The sequence below is a fragment of the Scatophagus argus genome, chromosome 18 (assembly GCF_020382885.2).
Source record: "Scatophagus argus isolate fScaArg1 chromosome 18, fScaArg1.pri, whole genome shotgun sequence".
Lineage (NCBI taxonomy): Eukaryota > Metazoa > Chordata > Actinopteri > Scatophagidae > Scatophagus > Scatophagus argus.
The window spans coordinates 1,541,509-1,564,769 of record NC_058510.1 but is presented as its reverse complement, the minus strand read 5'-3'; the positions used below and the strand labels follow the sequence as shown (position 1 = coordinate 1,564,769).

The 23,261-nt window shown below is 46.7% G+C and overlaps 1 protein-coding gene across 2 annotated transcripts in view; it reads left to right on the top strand.

Annotated features, from left to right (window-relative positions):
* Positions 1-129: 129 nt before the first annotated feature.
* The window catches only part of LOC124049337 (guanine nucleotide exchange factor VAV3), a 68,398-nt gene continuing 45,266 nt past the window's right edge, over positions 130-23,261 (top strand). Inside the window, exons 1-2 of one of the 2 annotated variants that reach the window (XM_046370852.1) lie at positions 130-552; positions 12,395-12,511. In XM_046370852.1, the coding sequence (XP_046226808.1) occupies positions 241-552; positions 12,395-12,511 (429 nt within the window). In that variant the 5' untranslated portion in view covers positions 130-240. The remainder of the gene's footprint in view (positions 553-12,394; positions 12,512-23,261) is intronic. The other variant, XM_046370853.1, reaches the window with a different exon arrangement.

Genomic DNA, 23,261 nt, shown 5'->3' with positions numbered 1-23,261 from the left:
GCTTTCTGTCTTGTTTCATGTTTCACTGTAATCTCAACGAGCCTATGGGTGGCGAGCGGAAGAGGTGAGGAACTGACTGGGTGAGGGGGAGGGAATAGAGAGAGAGAGAGGAAGAGTGCAGGGCGCGCTCCATCCACAGCCTCAGTACAGCGGACCGTCATCTGTGGAGCGGCTGCCCTGCATCTTCACAGCTCTCCGCCGGGCTCCAGTTCCGCTTCCATCGGGTTTCACAGCTGGCGGATGCAGAATGGAGTCGATTTAAGACGCGCTGCCGAGCCGTCCGCAGTTTCACGCGCTACGTCAACAACATTTTGTCTCAGAGGTCGCACGGCTGAAGTAAGAAGAATGATGGAGTACTGGAGGCAATGCGCGCTGTGGTTAATTAACTGCAAGGTGCTTCCAGCTAACCACCGGGTTACATGGGAGAACGCGCAGGTTTTTGACTTGGCCCAGACCCTCCGGGATGGAGTCCTCCTCTGCCATCTGCTCAACAACCTGAGACCCCAGACCATCAACCTCAAGGAAATCAACCTTCGACCGCAAATGTCACAGGTAAGAAACGACTGGAGACATCCTTCATATGTGCTTCTCGCTGCCTCGACGAACTTAACACCCCGCTGGAGGGAGCGCGACCAGACTCCGTAAGAATTACGTTGGTTTACAGTTTCATTGATTGTCGACAAAAAGAGCAGCCCCGCTAGAACACGACTTGATCTTCGAAACTCATCGAAACAAATGTGTGTCAAATCCGGCATCACGTAAATCACAAATTAGGACTTTGTTTTAGGGATATTTCAACTTTTTAAAATCTTGGTTGTGGCGCTCGTCACCGCCCCCACAGTGGATTTTGGTGGCGGAAAACGGTTCAAATAAGTTAAAGAATTATATTAGTTGAATTTTTAGTCAAAGCAGTGCATACTTGTATATGGAATATATGCCGACGATAAAAGGTTATCCTTTCCATCGTAGAGAGCGCTTAACTTTTGCTTCATGACGCCAGTACCTTTGACAGTGAGTATGGAAACACTAAATTGCCCGAGATTTGGACGAAATTTGGACGAGATGTGGGCCAGCTTTAAGTTACGTTGTGAGCGAAAATGACAAAAAACAAACACTTTGTCTGAGTGTTTCACTTCACTTTGTCGTGTGGGTGTCTTACAGTGAGTGTAACTTCCAGGCTCTGTTGGTCAACACTGAACCGTTATGTGCGCAGAGCTCCTGAAGCTGCCCTCTATAGGTGATGAAGATACACGGGGGAGATGAAGGTGAAGCGATGGTGATTTGATCTGAGAAGGGGGCCTCATAGGATTAACAACATGAACAACTAACCTGATATTTTACCGCCAAACTTTTCCATTAGGAAAACAAAGCAAATAATCTGTTTGTTTGGCCTGTAAACATCACCAGATCGGTTGGTCTGGTTTTATACGTAGCAATATCACTAAAATATCCAGTGTAGATGGATAGATAGATGGATAGATAGATGGATAGATGGATAGATAGATGGATAGATGGATAGATGGATGGATAGATAGATGGATAGATGGATAGATGGATGGATGGATGGATAGAGAGCTGAGGCCGTGTGGCTCCCGCTTGTTGGATACCATCTGCTTCAATAACAGGACAGCCGGAGTCACGACCAGATTAATATGCGCCTTCATAACAGAGAATCTGTGCGTCTGGCTCGGTGACAGCACACAGTGAGGTCGACGCTCACCTACTGAGGCTGCAGACCTGCTGTAGAATAATCAGACCGTAACTCAGAGACAGCAGCGTATCACACTGTAAAGGATGCCCTCGTGCGCTCAGCTGACGCCGGACAGGTGATTAAGGTTTGAATGTGAGCAGCGTGGATGTTGACAGGGGGAGTCAGTTTGATCTGACCTCGTTCAACGTGAGCTCCAGGTGAAGTGGACAGTTTAAAAAAGCACAGAGGATTTTAATGTCATCAGCGCGAGTGGAAATCAGCCAAGGATCCGTTTACTCGGAGATCTCAGAGAAAACTCGATTGGGAGTGTAAGCGGAGAAGCTGATTGGACCATTTACTGTTAGACGTTCTGCTCGCACCAGTACAGTTACTGGCAGGGAGGTCAGTGTTTGCTGTCAGTAACGTAACGACAGACCACGGAGCTGACATCCACAGAGGGGCTGACAGCCATACTTAGGCTCAGCTTCTGGCCTGGCCTGGCCTGGCCTGGCCTGGCCTGGTCCAGACTGAGTTATTTATAGGCAGAGTTTGTTTTATGCATGGCTGGATGTCTTACTCACACAGAGGCAGTGATGAAGCTCCATTCAGAGGTGAATTAGCATCAGTAATAGGATCAGACACATTCCCATACATCGCCAAAGCGCGTTTGTGCGAGTTCACGCCTATGTGAGCGTGTACTGTACACGAGTACGACGTCCGGAAGGGCTTGTTACTGCAGTGTTTTTGTACTGCACTTCAGCCGGATGAATTGTGTGTCCAGCGTTGAATGTTTTTCTGGGATGTTTTTGTTCGTCTTCGTTTATCGCAGAAAAAGCCACAGAGCGCATCACTTCCTGTTCACCAGAGGATTTCCGCCTGGAGAAACCGTCCGGGCGCTGCAGGTTCACTTACTGTTGTGATGAACGGCGGCTGACACGTTTTGTGGATGATCACGCCAAACGTTCACTCTGAGCCTTCAGATGTATGTCAGTAGATCGCGACTTTCAGACACATTGACGCCGCGTGATGCTGGATATCAACTCCCTCTCTCACCGTTCAGCTGAAAGGGGGTGTCAACACCACCCTCCCAAAGGAAACTTTCCTCCCTCCGTCTCCTCTAAGTTACATTTACATAACCGAGGGTGGAGTTGCTTCCCCTTTTCCCCTCCTCTGCATAATTCATGAGGGCGGTGGCAGCTACTTTATCATTGGCTAGTTGTAACACATGGGACGCCGCTGTGGCCTCACCCATGGGACCCATGAGACGGAAAGACAAAGGCAGCGCAGAGACAGGACTACAAAGAGCCTGTCTGGCCCCCGTGCACACATCTCTGAGGACATAAAGGGCCCTGAAGGGTTAGAGAAGCTCTGCAGAGTTCACATGTGACGTTAGCATCACGACGGGCTGCTTCTGTTTTCAGAGGTTTGCGTGGGCTCGTGTAGGCGACAGAAAGCCATTTGGAATGGAACCAGTGGCATCAGTGTGTTTACTGATGAAATGAGCTGATCTGTGCGCTGGTCTGATCAAAGAAGAAGAAGAATGACGATGCACAGGCTCTGTTTGAACTGGTGAGCTCGAAGTTGCGGTGGAGGACCGAAGCTGTAAAGCCACATTTTCATCTCATTTGAATTTACAGGACTGTAATGAAGCGATCAGTCTGGGCACAGCTGAACCGCAGCAACTGCTGCATTTGGGGCTTCTACAGAGAACAAACACCCACATAATCAGTAGTTGTGTTTTTTGTCTCATTCAGTGAAAATCGGTGGTTTAGCGTTAGAAGGAACTATAGATTGCTTGTCATGCCGCAACAGAGCGGCCATGTGGTCAAGCCAGCAGCAGGTAGCCTCTCTGTAACTTGTTTCTCAAAACGTTTGAGTCAGTGTTCTGCTGAATTCGACTGCGAATGTATGCCAGTTGGAACAATAAAGGGACAGTTCACCTAGAAATTCAGAAATGCAGTCATTATCTCCTCACCTCAGTGCTTAGATTAGAAGATTAAACAAAGGTGAAAACATCATCTTTTCAGATCAGTTTGTGGTCTCATTGACTTACACCAATGTTTTTTTTCTTTTTAAGAGAAGTCTTCAATTGTTTAGTAAAATGCTGCCATCCTGTAAAGCTCCTGAAATGTTTTGTGGGCAAAGAAACTTCGCCTGACTTTCCATCAGTGTGATGGTGAGGAGATAATGACCGAACTTTCTTTTTTTTTGGGTGAACTGTTCCTTTAATGTCTTATTCCTAAGGCTGTTCTGTCATAATACTGTTAGCAAAGGCTGAAACCAAGCTAACTATCAGAATGTGGGCCAGAATGAGGCAGCCATCGATGCACTCAGTTCAGATGTGCTGACAGCTGCTTAAACACATAAACCTGACGCTGTGTCGGGCTTCAGAGGGATGTAATCGTGTAATTTGATTGAAATGTAAATGTTGAAATGTGCCCTGACGGTCCTCTGCTGCCTTGTTTTCCCTGGCTTTAAGCTGCGCAGCAGCAGCCTCTCACACAGATCAGCCGTGAGCCTCAACATGCACAGGAAATCAGGAAATGGAATAGAGGAAGGAAGTGAAACTAAAGCATGCCCTCGATCAGGCTCACTCTGAAGCACCCATGTCAGACACAGTGAGGAGAAAAGCCGCCTCTGTCTTCACACTGAAAAAACCCTTTTCATAGGGCCGCCTTCACAGGCCTGCTCCTCACTCGTGGAAAGTGAAAGTGAGACAGAGAAGAGACAATACGAGTTACAGTCGAGTCCTTCACCGAGCAGCGAAGACCAGCAGAGAAACAAGAGAGCAAACAGCTCACGTATTTCCCTCCCGTCCAACAGAGGCCACCAACACTTTGTTCACTTTGTTTTAATGGCGCTGCAGAACACAGGATTCATGCAGTTTATGTACGACTGCAGCAGACATGAAAACTGTCCCCGCCACCGAGCTGCCTCTCTGACGCCCCTGTGGTGGACTAAACACAGTGAAGTTCCCTGTGGGGGCAGCGTGTGATGGAGCGCCCTGCAGGCTGCCCCCACGCACAGCCGGGGCCCCTGGGACAGCCCGGGTCCGCCCGTCCACACAGGTGTGCCGGTCTGAGTGTGACTCCTTTGTGTGGTGGTGGTGGTGGGGGGGCGTAACACGTTTGAACAGCACACTCACAGAATACCATTATGCATTATACATGGTACATATGTATATTTTATCAAGCCGAGACCAAAATTCTGTGATGTCAAACAACGAAGAGAGAAGCTTGTTTCACACAGCGAACGCTGCTAACGGCAGGCTTCAAAGGCTCCGAGCCTCGCGCTTCGCTCGCCAAACACGCGAAACATCAGGCAGACAGTGTGGGAACACGAGGCCGACGGAGAGGGAGAGGATGTCTTCATTTTCCTTTGGTTCTGTAAGTCATGTGGGCTCAGGAGGCAGGAGCTCAAACCTGATTCTGTGTGAGAACGTTTTACTGTGAACATGTAAGCTGAGTTCACATTAGCTTTTAATTAGAGGAAGTGACGAAGCCTTTTGTGGGTTCGTCACAGTGACTAAAACACAAGGTTCTGTGCAACAAAACCAGAATAAAGTCACAACAAGTCAGATGTAACCACATGAGGTGATGTGGTACCTGTAGAGGTTGTTAAAGGGACAGTTCACCCCTAAATGAAACCATGACCCTGCAACTCGTGACGGTCCACAGACCGCGTTGTGAGCATGTTCATGTAGGAACTATTTTCTGTCAGTGTCACAGCGCAGAAGTTCATCTTGCGTCATTTTGCTGATTCCGTTGTTCTTCTGCTTCTGGGGTGTTTCTATGGGAACAGTAAGGCGTAATGAGAGTTCAGTGACCACACGTAATACTTATTATTCTCATACCTTTTTCCTACTGGCCTTGCGAGCGAGCCCTCGTTGATTCATTTTGACAAGAGGACTGCACCTGTCAGCGTGTAAACACCACATCGCTGCAGCCACGTGTGTCGCGTCGCACCCGTTTGCTCTGCCGTGTCATCACGGTGACGTGCACGCGCCGCTCTATGCACAGTCACACGGACGCAGAGACGCTTCACTTGTGCCACACGTGCTGAGCGAACTGACCTTTCGTTTCCGTCACCAAGGTAACAAGCCTGCGGCACAGCCAACCGTTACAGGCTGCGCTCTGCCACGCATTAATGTAAAGATGGTCCACATGATGATTTTATTAGGAGATATTCAGCCGTGGAGAATGTACCTGCGATCAATGTTTATTATGTTCCTCACTTCTGGCTGGGATGGTTCGGTTAATCACTGCTGAGTGCTCTGAGAGCTCTCAAGAAAGTCAATACTGTCTATTGTAGTTACTGGCAAACAGCCATCATCATAAGTGACATTTTAAGTGTGGTCACATCAGAGGAGGCCTCTCAGCAGCGCGGCGTGGAAACTTCTGTAGGAACGGTAACGGATGTTTTTTAGCTTGATGTAAATGTGAAGATGCTGTGTGGACGGCAGCAGCCTTCTACTGTCAGGCTCACTGCAGCGGGAACCTGAGAGCCAAGCCAGGTGGACAGCAGGTCGACCGATCGTTAGTAATCCACAGGACCGATACCTGATACCAAAACCTGAATCACTGTGTCAGAATTTAGAAAAACCAGTGATGGAATGTGACGAAGGACTACAGCTTTGAGGTACTTCTGAGCAGCTCATTTTCTCCAACTTAATACTACAGTTTGTAAGCTAATGTTGTTCTTTTTTTAGTTGAAAAATTTTAGTGAATTCAAATTATTCAGTGCTGATAGGCTGTTGCTCCTGAGCTGTAGCCAATCAGCACAGACGTCTCTGACTGCAAACATGCAGACTGACGTGTGGACAGCAGTATGGATAGCAGCAGCTGCAGATTGTTGACCTCGTGTCTTCTTCAGCAGGGACAGTCATGTATGAGGACTCGTGACGGACGACTGTTGTCTGTTGGAAATGGGATTGTTGTTATTTGTGTAATGGAGACAGAGCAGGGTGGAAACAGTAGTGGCTCCACACAGGAAGACAAACAGGGCTATGTGCAGGTCCCAATTCCGTATTGCTGTTAATACCAGTGCAGGAATTTTTATTTTAGTTCCTTGAAGGCTCAAATGTGCCAGGAGTAAAAATTTGTGGAAACGCTGAGGACTTTTTGTGGAGAAAATGGACATACCTGCAGTCCATCAGCTCAAACGTTTTGACTTTGGGCAGCTTAAATGCAAACCTGACGCGTGTATGAAAGCACCACACCTGAACGGGCTCAGACGCTCACCCTGAGGTGAGGCAGCAGCTGGCCAGGCTCAGTCAAACAGCACAGCACCACAGTATTCACACCTCCATTCACGCTTCAGTGTTTGTGCATTCGGAGAGGACGTTTTATTTAGTGTGTCGCACAGTTTATATGACATCCAAGACCCCGGTCTCCCCCACCTTCACCCTTCATAAACCTGCTTTAGAGCTGAGCGTGAGCCGCGACGCTGTAGCCAACAGGGCTCACTCCTCGCGCTGTAGTACTCAGTCAGTTCCCTCATCCTCTGGGGGGGATGGAGGAAGCCTGGTGTTCATGTGGGGGTCGTTGGGGTTAAAGCCAGGATTTAATGGAAAAATGGCTTCGCACACACTTATTGGGGGCGGGGTTGGCTTTTCCCCTGCTGCCTCATTGCCAATACATGAAAAAGGTCCTGCAGGGCGAACAGGGACACCAAATCTCGTCCAACACGTGCTCACACAAGGTCGTGTGTCGCAGAAATGTCTGCAGGCCAGGTTCTTTCACCCGCAGTGTATTTTGTGATTGTTCATTTGAAACGTCAAGATGGCTGACGTTAGCCTTTATTTGTGTAAATTGCTGCCGGACGACTCTGAGGATATAAAGAAGCGAAGCGACTGACACGTTGCTGCGCCAGCACAGTAATTATCATTATTATCATTTTCATTAAAATGTGTGTGTTTGGCTGCGTCTTGACACATTATCAACGATGAGGAAGAGCAGCAGGTGATGGAAAGCCGTGTTTGTTTGCCAAATCAAAAGATGAGGAAGAGGTTCATTGGTTGGTGTTTTTACAAAAGGTCATCTTGTTACCGGGAACATTTTTGTCGGTGCTGCTTTAACGTTTAGCCTTCACAAAGCCACCAGTTCTCATTTTCTTTCTATACTTAAACTGTATGCAGGGATTAGCAGCACATCCAGCTATCTGCTGGAAACACAGAAGACCTTCATGCCAGTCCTCCCTCCCCTCACCTAAAGAGGGAGGTGACCAGACAGCCTGCAAAAACAGAACCGTCCCTCACCGGAAAAGTGAGGCAGTAAAGAGGCGATAAAGAGGCTGTCACCAACTAGCAGGGGATATTCAGCGTCACGAGCTGGAGCGACTGGAAAAAGTGACTGGGAGGACCATCTGCGTGCTACGCCAGTGTTTTTCAGTCAGCTGTGGCTTCTCATCGCAGCCAAACAAGCTGCTCACTTCACAGTTTAGCACACCTTAACCCAGAGAGGAGGAATGAAATCGGTGACCACACTGCGCTGCTGACCACAGCGTCACGTTTACAATACTCCATTAGGCTGACGGGCGTCTGGCCGAGCCGTCTGCTCCGATGACCCTGACCTCGGGCTGAGAGAGAGCGGCAAGACCTTCGCCTGCGTCCCGCCTCCCACTTCCTGGTTACACAGCTGACAAAAGTTCCAGCACGCCATCGATGTGCCCTGTTGGACTGTGATGTGTCACCCGCTGGTTCGGGCTCTGGACAGCTCCACACACAGACCTGACACAGTATCTCAGCTACGTAATCCTGCAGGGCTTTGAGACTGACAGACATATGTCTAACAGTTTTCCCCTTATACTGCCTAAGTGCAGCTGTCTCTTTACTTTCCCACACTGCTATGAGGAGAAATCAGCCAGAGAGGGAGAGAAGGAGCTTTTAGCTACCAAATTAGATTCTTTCCACAGCACCATTTGATTGCCATTAATTGATGCTCAGCATGATTTAAGCAGTAAGATGGCTAAACCGTGGTTGTCTTTCACTGCGTAGCTCTAAGAGAGAACAAGAACAGGATTTCATTAAGCTCCACAATACGCACGGGGGCCATAAAAGGCTCCAGCTTGTTGCTATGGAGCTCTGACTTGTACCAAGGCATACATAAGCAGAAACTGGATGCTTATTGTGGATACAGAGCACAGCTCGGCTCATATCAAAAGCACAGCGGCGAGATGGTTTGTCTTACAGGAATATTTTTCTTCCTTATATTCCAGATGCTTGGTGGAAAGTTGATGAAAAGCTCTGGTGCGATTTGAAGCCCCCAGTCTCAGTCTCATATGAGCTTTATTCATTTTTGTCCGCCGTGTGTTTGGAGCTTCCTGCTGAGATGTTGAAGTGTAATCTGTCCTTAATTCCTTCTTCTACACAAAGGGGTTATTTGCAGGCCTCACTGAAATGCAGAAATAGGTATACTAACGTTGTGGGTTGTATTTGCTCTGGATTTGGATCAGTTTCACGTGGTGTATTTATTAATATGAGTGATGTCTGTTGACACATACACCAGTACCCCTGCAAGGATAACCGTCCATGTTAGCTCAGATGTTAGCCGCAGATAACTTTGGATGTGTTAAAAGCCGCATTTTATTTCTGTGTAGCGTTAAAGTATTTGGACCAAAACGTCTCAACCCGAGGTCCACTTGATAACTTTTTCCAGATGTTTAGGCCTCATCACGCGGCCTTGTGGATGGAACACGAAGATGCTAGCCAGCAGCCCATTAGCTTACGACTGGAATCTGGGGGGAAACAGCTAGCCTGACCCGGGATGTGCCAGACTATTTACATATTATATCTTATTTTCCTGTGCAGCCATGAAAGAGATAATAGCAGAGAGAAACAGAGCCATGTTCTGTGTTATAGGAAAACTCCTGTAAACACACAAACTGTCTTTTTATTTTTGTACGGATTAAACAGGTGTTAGTGAGTGAGTGCTGGCGGAGCTGGATTGTTTTATTTTCTTGTTATTCATAACGCATGAATGTGAGTGAAATGAAACACTATACACACACACACATGTACACACACATGCACACTCGCTCTTGCACACATTAGGCCATTCACTTCCTGAGCCCCAGAGAGACACTGAAGAAGAAGAAAAGCTGCGAGTGGAACAGATACGAGTTGCCTCATGCTGCTCCATTCAGTGAAAGACAGCGTTCTGTGAATCTGCTTCCCTCAGATAATATGCCAAGGTCCTTTGGGACTCTCCAGAGACTCCAGGCAGACAAGATGTGCTTGTCTGATAAGAGAAAGTGATGTGTACAAGTGTAAACATTCAATATTATTCACTCAGTGCTCGCTCGCTGCCTCTTATCTGCAGCTCACTGGCTGGGGGCTTTTCTCCCTCCTGTGAAGCCATCTGTAAAGCCTAATTCAATTGAAGTGGAGAGGAATTTCATATTTGATGCGTGGACATGCGCCTTAAAGTCAGATCTGATATTGGTTTGTACCACGGGGATGGAGGTGTGTCTCGAATAACAGAACGAGTCTGCTTTGCTCGTGGAGCTCAGCTTTGTGTTTTGTGATGCCACTGACTGAATTAGTTTTACAGTCCACGCAGTGACGGCGTCCCACAGGGCTGAGCTCCCCTTCAGAAACAGGAACGGGCTAATGAAATTCACCTCTCGCAAACGTGTTACCCAAGAAGAAAAAGAAGAAGGAGCTGTGATGATAGTGATGAAGAGGCATTGCAGTAACATTACACTAAGTGTCTTTGAGCTGTAGACGTCGGAGGGGGTGTGTGGAACGGCTGCCTTCCTCCTGTGTGCTGCACTACGGCTAAAACAGACTTTTTCTAAAGGAGCGTTCAGTTTAGGGTGACTTTCCTGTTCAGCTGCCAGTTTAACTGCTGCTTGATGCCTCGAGTCATTTTTCTTTCTTTCCACTCTTTGGGTTTTCCCAGCCCCGGTTATATGCAACTAGTTCACAACAGAAACTAGTGTTTTCTGGAACCTTTAAGTGAAGCCACGTTGTTTCCCTGACCTTAACCAAAGTGCTTTTGTTGCCTAAACGTAACCACAGTCTGCACTCACACTGCGGCTTCTTGAGTCCTGCACTTCTGTTTCATTCACGCCTCTGGCATAATCCAGGCAGCGATTACGTTTCCCCTCTAAAACCTGTTTGCTGTTGCAGATTAGCTGTGCATAAACATGATTTCAAGGAGACAGCGATGGTTATTCAGTCCGTCTCTGTATGGAGAGCAGCCCAGTGTTTTCATTTGTCTTCATTCATTTCAGATGTTGGGCTGCTGTGCCGGTGCAGCGGGGACGCCTCTCTGCTCAAATGCACAAGCCACAACCACACAGTCCATCCTGCATGTCAAAACCAACACTGATGTAACTCCAGACCATCATGCAGATACAGATCATTACTCGTGTGTAATGTTCTGCTCGTGACGAAGAACGTTAGCTATTGAAAACAGTTGCCTGTTGGTTTAAAACAAGGGAAAACTCACACAGCTGGGGTCTTATTTCCAGCACTGTGGTGGGCTATGAAAAAAAGCAAAAAATCCTTCACTTCCTGAAACATCTTATTCATCAGCATCCTTTTTTTGCTCCATCCTGTAGCAACTGCAGGAAGGTTGCTGTCCGTAAGTCACGGATTTCTGCTCGTTGGCTAACTGCAGCATGTCGACACTTTGCTCGCTGCCTGACACTCTGCACTCCTCACGACGACAGTGAAAATAACTTCACATTTAACGCTGTGGCTTCCCCCCGTCAGTTTCCTCCGTTTCACTGGGGCTCCTGGACTGCATTCAGAGCTAATTGTCGCATAATTTAGATAAATTGTTCCAGGACGAAGCCTCATTAACATCATTAGCGGAAGACTGCAGACGAGGCAGAAAACACTTGCATCCTAACTAAATGACCTTGCTTATTAGAGGAGTTGCTTATTGATCGTTTTATTCAATGTGTCTTGGGTCAAAGTCTGCCCTCAGCTGTAATTAAAGTCTGAAAATTCATGTCATGTCAATTCAGTCATGATTCAGCATCACCTCGTGTCTGTGCAGAAAGCAAAAGTGAAGCTTCACGCATCAGTTTGCTGGGAATATAAATCAGACTTATCACCGTTTATCACGTTCTTTGGTTAATAACAAAGAATTCCAGCACAGACCTGCAACAGATGCAGCTAAAGTGTATTCAAAGCTCTGTGAGGCTCCACATTCAAGCTGTGAGCTGAATGTCGACTTCAGCATGCTGACATGCACATGATGACGATGGCAACGTGTTTTGATCTGGGCGGCAGGAACGAGCAGTGAAATCCAACATGGCTGAAACAAGCAAACTGATTGGTGTAAAGCCCAGCGTCATTCGGCTCTTGCAGCTGAAAAATGCAGCCAAAAAACCCTGAGATGGAAAGCGGTCGTTTGATCATTTACTGCTCCTGCAGGAGTAAATAAGACCTTCGCTCCACTGTCCCATTTCAACAGGAAATACATCATATTAATGAAACAAGGTGCTCTCCCGGTGCCTGTAAACACCGACTCATCCATCTTTTAAGTTGTGGTCCTTCAGTGTGTCCTCAGCTGCACGGCCTCATTAGACAGCCGGAGAGAAAACCAGGCAGCAGAACGGGAAAGCAGGCGTATCTGAGCCCATTCACTGGCATTAAAAATGAAAATGAACGACAATAACACGTCTCATCCTTTGTGTATGTCATGCTGCCTGTACTTTTACACATGAACCCTTTCTGTCTTCCCAACACAGTTCCTGTGCCTGAAGAACATCAGGACTTTCCTGGCGGCGTGCAACGAGATATTCGGCATGAAGAGAAGCGAGCTGTTCGAGGCCTTCGACCTTTTTGACGTCAGGGACTTTGGAAAGGTAAGGCAGCGTCGCTCGGTGACACAGAGGGACCTGGAGGCCTGCACCAGCCCTCGCTGTGTTAACCTGCTGTGCCCACAGACTCGGCTGAAGCAGCTCCAATGTGCTCTTATGCCCACGCTCGTCTTAATGTGGAAGTTATGGAGCTCAGTCAGAATTATTTATATCCTGCACTTGGATTTTAAATTATAATGAAGCTTTTGTTTTGTGTGTGCAGTCCATTCTTTTAACAGATTTATACAAGCAATTTCTTCAGACAGTTTTGATATTTAGGTCAAATTTTGGATGGTCCTTCCTGTCACTGTAGCAGCAACTTCAGCATCAGTTAGCACATGATCAAGTGGTCGTGCTGACTGGCATCGCAGCTGCTAATAAACACAGTTAGGCCATTTGCAGCTTTCCTCAAACCCAAAGCTAAAGCTAAAGCATGACACAGCAGTTTAATCGCTTCCTCTCATTAGAGTGAAAATGCCTCAGCATGCAGGCTTTTACGGGGGGTTAAAAGTCTGGCCTCGGGTTCGTTGCTTTGATACTCTCGATCTCTCGCAGCGAAACTGTCTGCGGCTCGCTGACAGCCCTCGTCAGGCTCCCCGGGAGGTTTAATTAGAAACCGCAGCCTCGAGCGGAGAGAAGCTGCTGCCGGACGGCGGCACACGTGATGTCAGGCTGTTATGAGACGACAGGGTCGTGTGTCGTGGCTTGAAATGTGTCAGCAGGAGAAACGCAAGGAGACACAAAGAGGTGCTGAATGACGAGGTGTCCTCATGTTGTGTTTAATCAGTCCTTCAACGCAGAACACATCAGAAGTGAAACGTGGACGTGGACGCAGCTGATTTCACATCAAAAGGCTCAGCACTCTTATTTTGGTTTCTATTTTGGTGCTATTTTCTGAACATGTCTGAGGTACGATCAGTGACATAACACGGAGACGTTCCTGAAGGTTAACGGCTTGACGAATGTATGTCGACTTTGTCCACTCGAAATAAACCAGCTGCTCATTTGACCGAACTTTACAACTCATCTGTTCACTGAGTGGAAAAATCCTCGCTGTGTTCTCCGTGGAGGCCGACTCTCGATTTGTGTTCTTATAGCTGAAAATGTGAGGTGATTAATGGGCCAATAATCTGCTGAAAAATATTCACTTAATGAAGGCTTTGACTTGCAAATGGTGTGTTAGTACTGTCTCTCAGATGAACTGCCGATGTAATATGTATGAAATTAGAGCCACAGTACAGTACAGTGCGGCACAGATCTTATGAAAAAATATCCCTAAGAATAGAGGAGGGGAAATGAGGAGGTCCTACGCCAACATCCTTTTTTTGCTGTCGTACTGAGAATTAAGTAACTGTGAAAATTAAGTCGTCTGTTCATTAAGTCAGCTATAATTAAAACACATTTGGACCGCTGGCTAGTTTCTTTCTTCAGCCTTCAGTATTTCCACAGAGGATCTACAGAAGAACCAATGGTGGCTCAGTGAGTTAGGATACACAAATCTCTGTGCTTTGAATGCTGCTGGCTTTCACTGTCTTTTCATGATTTTGCATTCCTGTGCTTTTCCTGCTCAGATAAGTGAAAACAGGAGGTTTTACAAAGCGTACAGCAGTCTGATCAGTTTGTCAATGAAATTAATTGACATTCAGTATGGAAATCCACAGATCCGTTCATTGGCATGTAAGCTCAGGCTCAGCTGAGAAGGTTACAGCTCTCACAGCTGCGCTCTGAACATGAAGCTACAGCAAGAAACCAGTTAGCTGTTGTGGTTTCACATGGGGTTTGTGCTAGACCTCGCCTCACGGTGGTGGGGGGGTTGTGCTGATTAAAGTCCAGGTGAAACAGCATTTATCTGAGTATCTGCCTTCCATACTGTGACATGTAGTAACAGAACACGCAAACACACTGTGCTGTTGCTAGCTTGTTAAGCAATGAATGTGTCCATTTTGACATAAGAATGAGATTTTTTTGCAATATTCTTTGCTTATATTGTTAAACGGGTACACAGTATTACTGAGGATGTGATCTAAAAGGTTTAAAAAGGCATTTTTGTCTTCAACTTGACTTCAAAAGTACAGAATATGATGAGCAGTGAGCTTTAGCTAAGAGCTAAGCTAACGGGCTGCTGTTTGTAGCTTTAACATACAGATAAGACAGCAGTATTAATGTTCTCATGAAAAGCTCAGCGAGAAAGCAATTTTGACATCTTGAACTTTTATATCGAACTTGTTTTTCAGGTTTTAAATTCAGAGTTTTGAAGGAAGTCTGTTTTGAGAAAACTGCAGTCACAAACTCTCAGAAACCTTCCTGAGATGGGATGATGAACCCTGTTCAAGCGCAGACGCCCTCTCGGTTCTTACGATCCCCGTAGTGATTTCAGTTTGCTCAAGCTCAACACTTTGATGACGCTCCTCATCGAATCCCTTAATGCCCAGGGTGGATTTCACGTGTCTGAAGGGAGAGCGGGCCTCCTCGGCTGGCTGGCTCTGAAGAGGCTAATGGTGTGAGGAAAGGAGGGGGGTGGACAAAGCTGCCAGTCACCCACAGTTCAAGCATTTTTTAAAGATTTGTTTTAAAAATAGCAGCCTGAGTGCTTCTGAATAAAACATCAACCGTGCCTGTTTACTTCAAAGTTTGAAGTCTTGGTAGAGTCTGTGTGAGGAAACACACTGGATGTCTGTCTCTCTTATTTGTTTTTGCCTGCTGTTACGCTGGACATGTTTTGAAGTCACGCGAGGAGACTTTTACCATCCAGCCTGGAAATTCTTCTCCACTCCTCTGCTTTAAAACCTGGGAAAGAATCCAGCAGCAAAGGAACAGTCCCTGATGTCAGTCTGTTCTTAGAAAACATGACCAGACTCGAGAGGAGATGTGAGAAGTTGTGTGTTTGGGTTTTCTGATACATCTGACTGACAGCTTTTGACTTGCTGGCGATTCAAACCGCGGCTGCAGTCCGAGGGAAGCTGTCAAACGCTGCAGGTCTGCCGGTCGGCCTCTCGCCTCAGCGCAGGAGCATCTGGTTTGTGCATCTGTCTTGTAGACATGTGGAGGGTTGTGGTGTCTGTAGGGAGAAGAGAAACTTAGCTGTGCAGAGCGTTCACACACACACACACACACACTGATGCACACCTGACAGAGGGTGAGAGAAGAGGGTGAGGAGGAGGGTGAGAGAGCACCAGAGTTGTTCAGAGAAGATACTGAGAGCTGCAGTATCTTAGTAACTGCCAACTATTTTGATAACTGATTAACTGTGGATTAAACCTGAATGTCTTCAGTTTTGAACTGACAGAAGAAGATTTAAAGACATCACCTTGGCATTTCATGGACCACATGATTAACCTATGAACTAATCATTACTTTGCAGCCTTAATTGACAGTGAGTATGTCGATCCCTGCTGACGTAACCCGGGTACTATGAGGGCGAATGACTTGCTATCTCATTTCTATTTTACTGCTAATTCCAGTCTGCTTGTATCAGCTCATTTCACATTGAATCACAGTGCTGACAGGAGCTTTCCATACTCACAGTCACATGACGGGACAGTACATGGAAAAACTGAGTGTGATGGACTGACCCACCACACAATGCAGCGCGCATGAAATGAGGAACAGGCGCAAACAGAAATCAAGGCCACTTCATCTTTGCGGCTGAGCTTTTCATTCAGCTGTTGGGTGTAAGATGTATATGACGTAACTGTGCAACTAAAAATAAATTCAGATAATGTGTGTGAATGTTGTTTATTTAGTCTTTTATTTAAGCATACAAATAAAACAGCCATTGGAGCCTCCACTCATTACAGCATATTTCAGATCTTGAAACTGATCTGCTCTGCTAATGCCACAACCATTCCAGGTATTTATTTATTTTAATTATACACATGCTGTTTTCACTGTATACAGTATGTTTACTATATAAGTTAGTACTAAGAACGATATTTTACCTTCTGAGACCCTAAGGATCGTATGCGATCCCAAATATCTTGTTGTTCTCAGAGCGTCATGCTGTTCTCTTCCTGTTTAACTGTGGAAACAGCACTGACAGACCAACACCAGTTTGTCCGTTTACTTCTGTCAATTAAACCAATGTGTAAAGTTCTAAAAGAAGTCTCATATTTTGCCAGGTGCATTGCTTATTCTTTCTGTGTATTGATCCGTTCTCATCCACCATCTTGGTTGGAAGTGTAAGAGTCCAAATCAGACGCCCCTATTGGCTCCAGTGGGTGCTGTCACATGAAACTATAATGAAAGACCCTCCTTAAAATCTCCAGGAGACGCTGTGGAGACTCATCAGTATGACTGATGAAGACTGTGGGCTGATTCCTTCATGGTAAAGTAAGCTCACATCATCTGCAGTGTTCCATTCTGTAGAATACGCAAATTCTGCTGCACCACAACTTCCTGTAACGGGCCAGGAGATTCCACACCTGCATGTATGCGAAATGTAAATAATTTGGTATTAAGAGATTGTTTTTACAGCTGTATTCTGCTCATCCGTCTGCACTGAAATCATGTTTATTGTGGATGCAGTGCGGCAGACCCAGAAAGGTCTGAAGGTTCCTCCCAGCACTCATTAATTCTGAGAGTCCACCTCTAGGCTTTGTTTGGGAGGGATCACTCTTCTTCTTTGTTTTATTAAAAAGTCATAAGGGTTCTTAGGTGGATGACGATGCTGATTTTGTTTTATTTTGTTGGGGTGAACAAAGACAGATGGGGGAGGGGAAAACAAAGACTGAAATGAAGAAGGAGACAGACGTAGAGGGTTTTATTGATTAGTGTCTTCCTCCTCAGTTGACTGGGATAAATTTAACCATGGAAACCTGCTAAAGACAGATGCCTCTCCCGACCAACCCCCCTCATCATCTCTCCGTCTCTTCCTTTGTCCTTCAGCTGTGCTCTCTGCAGCAGATTTGTGGCCAGATATCATATGTCTGCTACGTGCTAATGGATACTCGGAGTGTATCTTTGTACTGCATGGCTGAGCTGCAGTAACAGTGGTCTGCAGTTAGTTTGGAGGCCAGACCAGTGCTAACATTGGCGGGAGCACCAGACAAGTCCGCCTTCAGGAGCTCTAACAACATGATCATTAGTCTGGCTTGTGGTGCAGATCCTTTCTTTCTCATTGTGGGCTAAATGCTGTTTCAGTTTGCTCTTGAATCCTGAGAGGACACATTGCAAAGAGACAAACAGACAGGAAAGACTCTAATTATGTTAAGCTGGTCACAAAAGCATGGCTGTTCAGAAACCCACAAGGGTCAAATCTTCTGCAGCTGTGCACAGCAGGTTTGTTTGTTTGACTGAACAGATGCTAAAACAGTTAGCTTGACTTTATTGGCTGTTGGCTGCACAACAAACCTTTTTCTGGCGGACACTTTGATTCGTTAAACGCAGGTGTGATGTGAGAACTAGCATTAATAATATCTGCATTGTGGTTCTGCTGAAGTAAGCTGGGCAGAGCCATCATTAACATCACCTCGTCTGCCCTGGTGAAGACTGGTGCAGCAGGCAGCTGAAGTAATTGTTTCTCATCAGTAATATGGAGGTGTCGTCTGCAAACATGATTAGCTCGACTGAGGAAGCCACAGTACGTCTGTGTAGAGTTTCATAACGATATGATGTTTTATTAATTCTCTGGACATCCATTTCAGGTCGATTCAGTCCAGACCGATGGTTCACTCTCACATTCAAACGTCTGGCTGTTTTGTGCCACTAGCACACAATTTCGGACTGTGAGAGGAAACTGAAGTAACAAAAAGATGTAAAAACGAGTCAAAGCTTAGATTCAGAACTTTAAATTTCTTACTTCGAATGACCGTGACATAAATTATCACTGAGCTTCAGTCGGTAACTTCCACTTAAAATGCATTTCCTACAAAACAGTTCCATGAAAGCTGCTCCAAAGCTGCTATGCTGAAGAGGTGCTGTGGTTAATTCATGGACTCCCAGGACAGCAGCTTCCACTGGATTCACACGTTTCACATCAACTCGCTTTCCTCAAGCACGAACGCACACGCCCATGTGCAAAAACACACGCTCGCGTGCGCACACACACACACACACACACACACACACACACACTCCCCAACCGTTTGCTTGTGGAAGATTGTTCGGCCAGAGTGCCTCCCCGCATGCCAGCTGCAGGGTTGGATTCTGTCTTTGATTGTTTCAGGGTGTCGGAGAGAAACTGGCGTGATGATTGCAGACATCTGTTTGATCCCTGTGTGAGCGCACTGGATGTCTTAGCTGTGCAAACCTCCGCGTAGGTCACCACAGTTGTAGGGCTGGAAACCAAATGCTGCTGCGCACACACACACACTCACACACACACACACAGGCTGAAAGCAGGATCGCCATGGGGAGCGTGTGGGGTTGGTTACGAATATTACATGCACTCCAACACTTCCAACTACAGTCACAAACTGCTGGCAGGTCACGTCACGTTTTTACCAGATACTGAGTGACATTTCTTCTTCAATGAAAACATCTTTGGCCAAGCGTGTTGCTGTTGGCCTATTGGCCTGTTGCTCCGAGCACCTGTTGGAAGCTTGTCTGTTTGGACTACCTGGATATCAGTTAAGATAATCACCTTTTTAATACTCCAAGAAGAAGAAGAAATTCATAGGCTGGTGAGCAGTCATCTCCTCTACGTGTTGGTTCAGTCATCCAAAGGTAGAACGATTCTTCTGTCAGGGATTTCTTGACATTTAAAATGACACATGTACCTTTTTCAGTGCGAATGACGAGGCGAGACGTTTGCATATGCCTACATGCTAGTGTGTGTGTGTGTGTGTGTGTGTGAGTGTGTGTGAGCTAGCAGCAACTCCCCTGAGCACTGACTCATCTCAGGTCTCAGTAAGTAGCAGGAAACAGGAAGAGGAAACCACAGGGCCCCTCTGGAGTTGTTCCTTTCTGTATGCGTGTGTGGACATATTCAAATTTAGCTCCAGGTGTAATGGTGCATTAACAGCAGTGTAATCAGTGTGTGTGTGTGTGTGTGTGGGGGGGGGGTGTGTGGGGGGGGGGGGGGGGGGGGGGGGACATGCTGTCCACTCCTCCTCACACTGACATTATTTAAACTACCTCCCCTGGTGTGTTGTATTTCTCACCAAAGCCTCGTGGGGCCAACAAGCCTGTCAGGACCTACAGTGTGTGTGTGTGTGTGTGTGTGTGTGTGTCCAAGACAGCTGGACTTCCTCTAGTTTCCTGAGGTGGTCTCTGCGTTGTCCCTCTCTTCCTGTGTGTGTGAACATCACAAAAGTAATCGGCAAAAAAGGTGCTGCAACTGAAAACACCGTGGAAGGGAAATTTATGTGCCTGCCACATTTTTGGGCTACTGTGTATGTGTGTGTGTGTGTGTGTGTGTGTGTGTGTGTGTGTGTGTGTGTGTGTGTGTTAGTGCGTGTTTGTGTAGCAGTTCAAAGGCAGCCTCCCATCGAGTGTAACATATAAACACGGCATGTCGTCCTACAGTGAAAAGCCTCAGATGGGAAACGTTTTTCATTTCAAATACCTGAATGGATTTTTGAGTCTTTCTGGAAATAAAAGAGAAAATTAATATTTTTCTCGATTAAATTAATATTTTTCTCTTTTATTTGTGCCATTATGAAAGCTTTCATTTCATTCTGGATTCTGTTTTTTTACTCTGTCATTTAAGATGCGGTACACACAAGTAACAGAAACTTTTGGTGTGGCAGCGCTTCAGCATGAAGGCTTCACATCTTAGCATGCTGTTGGGTATTGAGGTTACCTGGCTGTGCAGACACGCCAGGTATTTATAGGTCACTGCTGAGTCTGGGCCAGTCAGAGATGATGTGAAGCTGAAGCCACTGTGGTCAGGATCAAAGACTACACAGACTGAAGTGCAGGTCTTCAAACCAGCCCTCCTCCCCTCGCTGTCCTACTTTCTGACAGCCTCGGCAGCCAGAGCTTCGCTAGCTGGGACTACTGAGCTGCATCTCTCTCTCACACACACACACACACACACACCACAAGGTCAGGCTGGTGTATTGTTTCAGAGAAAGATGCTGGTCTGATCTGCTCTGCTGTTTGATTTACACGTGAGAAAACACAACAGATTATTCATCAAATCAGGTCGCGTTCATCACATTTACAACATAAACAAACTGGGGACAGAAATGTGTTCACGTCACTCGTGGTGTCACCCTGGAGTTCACTGCCGCTGATTCTTATTGGCCAATTTTTGTTATGGATTTGATCTCTGCTCTGTCAAAGCCAATCAGAAGATCAGATCAGTCCCTCTGTGGCACAGCAGGTCAGTCCTTTCTGTCGTGAAACAACAGTTCGACGTGACCGCGTAACGAGTTCACAGTAAATACATGCACTGAAGTGCTTCAGCCGAGGATAGTTTGGAGGTAAAAGTACTTTGAGTTTGCAGTTACAGACACTTAAAATCTGCCTCCATTTGACCAAACAGCTGAGACGCCGAACTTTGTTATGTCAGTAGTGAAGTAAATGAACAACATTTGGATCTGTGATCAATATCTGCTGATGCTGCTTGCAGTGATCAGTGATTGGCCTCCGATCAGAGCACCCTTATTCATGGTAGACCCGATCCAGGACCATATCAGAGTCCTGTGTAGATATTTCTCTTGGATTAACTATTGGACTTCCAAAGACGCACACAAACCTCCTCCTGTAGTTGAGCTGAGCTGTGAGTGTTTGATCCTTCTTGCAGATGACTGAAAGAGACGATTTAAATTCAGAACGTGAATGGCCTGCGGTCAGTTTCCTCTTCCAGATGGACGAGCTTGCTCTCAGACGGAGTAACGTTTGCATTCTTCATGTTTATTTCACTCTCCCCTGGGCGCCGGCCGGCAGCTTGCAAAACAAGAGGAGTGAGGCCGATTTTATTTTCAACAAGTGCAACACCTTTGAAAAGCTTTCTTCTGTCTTCCATGAGGTGAAGCGGTGTGTCTGAGCTGAGCGCGGGGACGTTTACTCTCCTGATCCCGCCCACATGTTTTCCTGTAATCTAAAGGGGCCATGCAGAGGATTGTGTGCATGTCAGCGATGCTTTTTCCAGATGCTGAAGGCTCCAACTATAGGGGTTTGGCTGCTTTTCTCCTCGGTGTTGCTTCCCAGAGGTGGAGTGGGCGGACGCGCCGTCATTCGGAGTGGGGGCGTTTCTGAAAAGCTAATCCCCATCCTCCGCTCTCTGCTCAGAAAATCTGATCCCACTTCTCAGCACGGCAAGAAGAAGCAGCTTTGTGTCGTATAACACCCAAAAAGAAGCCGTTTTGATGAAATCACACAGGAAGTCCATGGAGTAATAAAAGCGTTTAAACTCATGCAGTAGATGAAATCATACATGTTGGAGGAGGCCTTGAGGTTCAGCTGTGTACTGATGATTACTGCACTGCAGTATCGCTCTGTCCTTGGGTTGATGAGAAGTGACCCACAGATGTTTGCTGGTGCTACTCAGATGGGCTTCATAACCACATTAGATGTTCCTCATTGAAAAGTGAAAAGTGCATTTTTCCAAAGACGTCCACTAAAACTCAGAAGTCCAACCTGTTGGTGGCGCGAGAGGGAACCTCAGCAGGTTTCCTCCTCTGGCGTTTTGAATGCTGTTACCAAACGGCCAACAGCAATATGCTGCCAGCGTTGCTAACAAGCACAAGAAGTCAGACTGTGTGCACCTTCCACCTCGCTGCACGCGTGTGAATCACGAGCCGTGGCTTAACCCAGGCGGTGATTACGGGCTGCGTGACGACTGCGTGGGCACGAGGCCAAAGGCAGAATACAGACGGGAGCTTTTGGAATTAACACCGAGCCCAAATAATTCGCTGTGAAGTCACTGTGAGTTCCCCACAATCACAGCTCTTACGCGCTTTTGTCACTTCCTGTAAAGCTGTAAAGGAGACACGATGCTGCTGAATGTCAGATTTCACTCTGTGATTTGAGGTTGTTGTAGCGAGAAGTCGCAGAGAGCTGAGGTTGCGTGCAGCTGCGTGTTTAATTGTTGGTGATGATAGTGGGAACTCCTCAGGGTACGCTAAGTGATGCTAACCCACTGATGCCACAGAAATGTGACAGACTTCAGCTTCAGCAGCACAAACTCATTTGCTGCACTGCAGCAGGACTGAAGTGTTCTTGGTTTCGTCCGGCTTTCGTGCGTTTGTTGCCGTTTGGGATTCCTGACACCAACCAGACTTTATCAGAATCTCAGTGAGCGTTCGCTCGTCTCTGCTGCAGCCCCGTTTCTGATCGAGTGATCGGGTTACGTATTGATCGTGTCTCTTGCATCTTTAACACTTCAGACCAGAGAACAACAAGCAGCCTCTAAAGGTGACTGATTTCGTTCAGGACTTACAGGATTGGGACATTTTTCCAGTTACTTTCCAGTCTTTTAATGACTCGACGATAACACAGATGTCATTGTGTTTACCTTTTTGCGTGGAGATTTGGATTTATGTCTCACTGTTATGGCTCCAGTCAACACAATAATCAACACAGGAATGCTATGAAATGGCTGACGTGTAAACTGCCGTGATGAATCGCCCTGCGAGGGGCAAAAAGATGGATCACCCTGCATCAGCCTTTGTTTAACTGCAGCCTGCGTGGCTGTAAATCAGCAGAGCAGTGTGTGTGTGTGTGTGTGTGTGTGCGCGGCCATGTTAGAGATGCTGCAGCTCGTACACAGTGAAGGCCTGTGCAGCCTTCAGATTCGAGCAGATTGTTTTCTTGGTGTTTCTTCGCTCGGCTCGGTGCAGTTTTCAGCCTTCCTGCCTCTTCTGCTCTT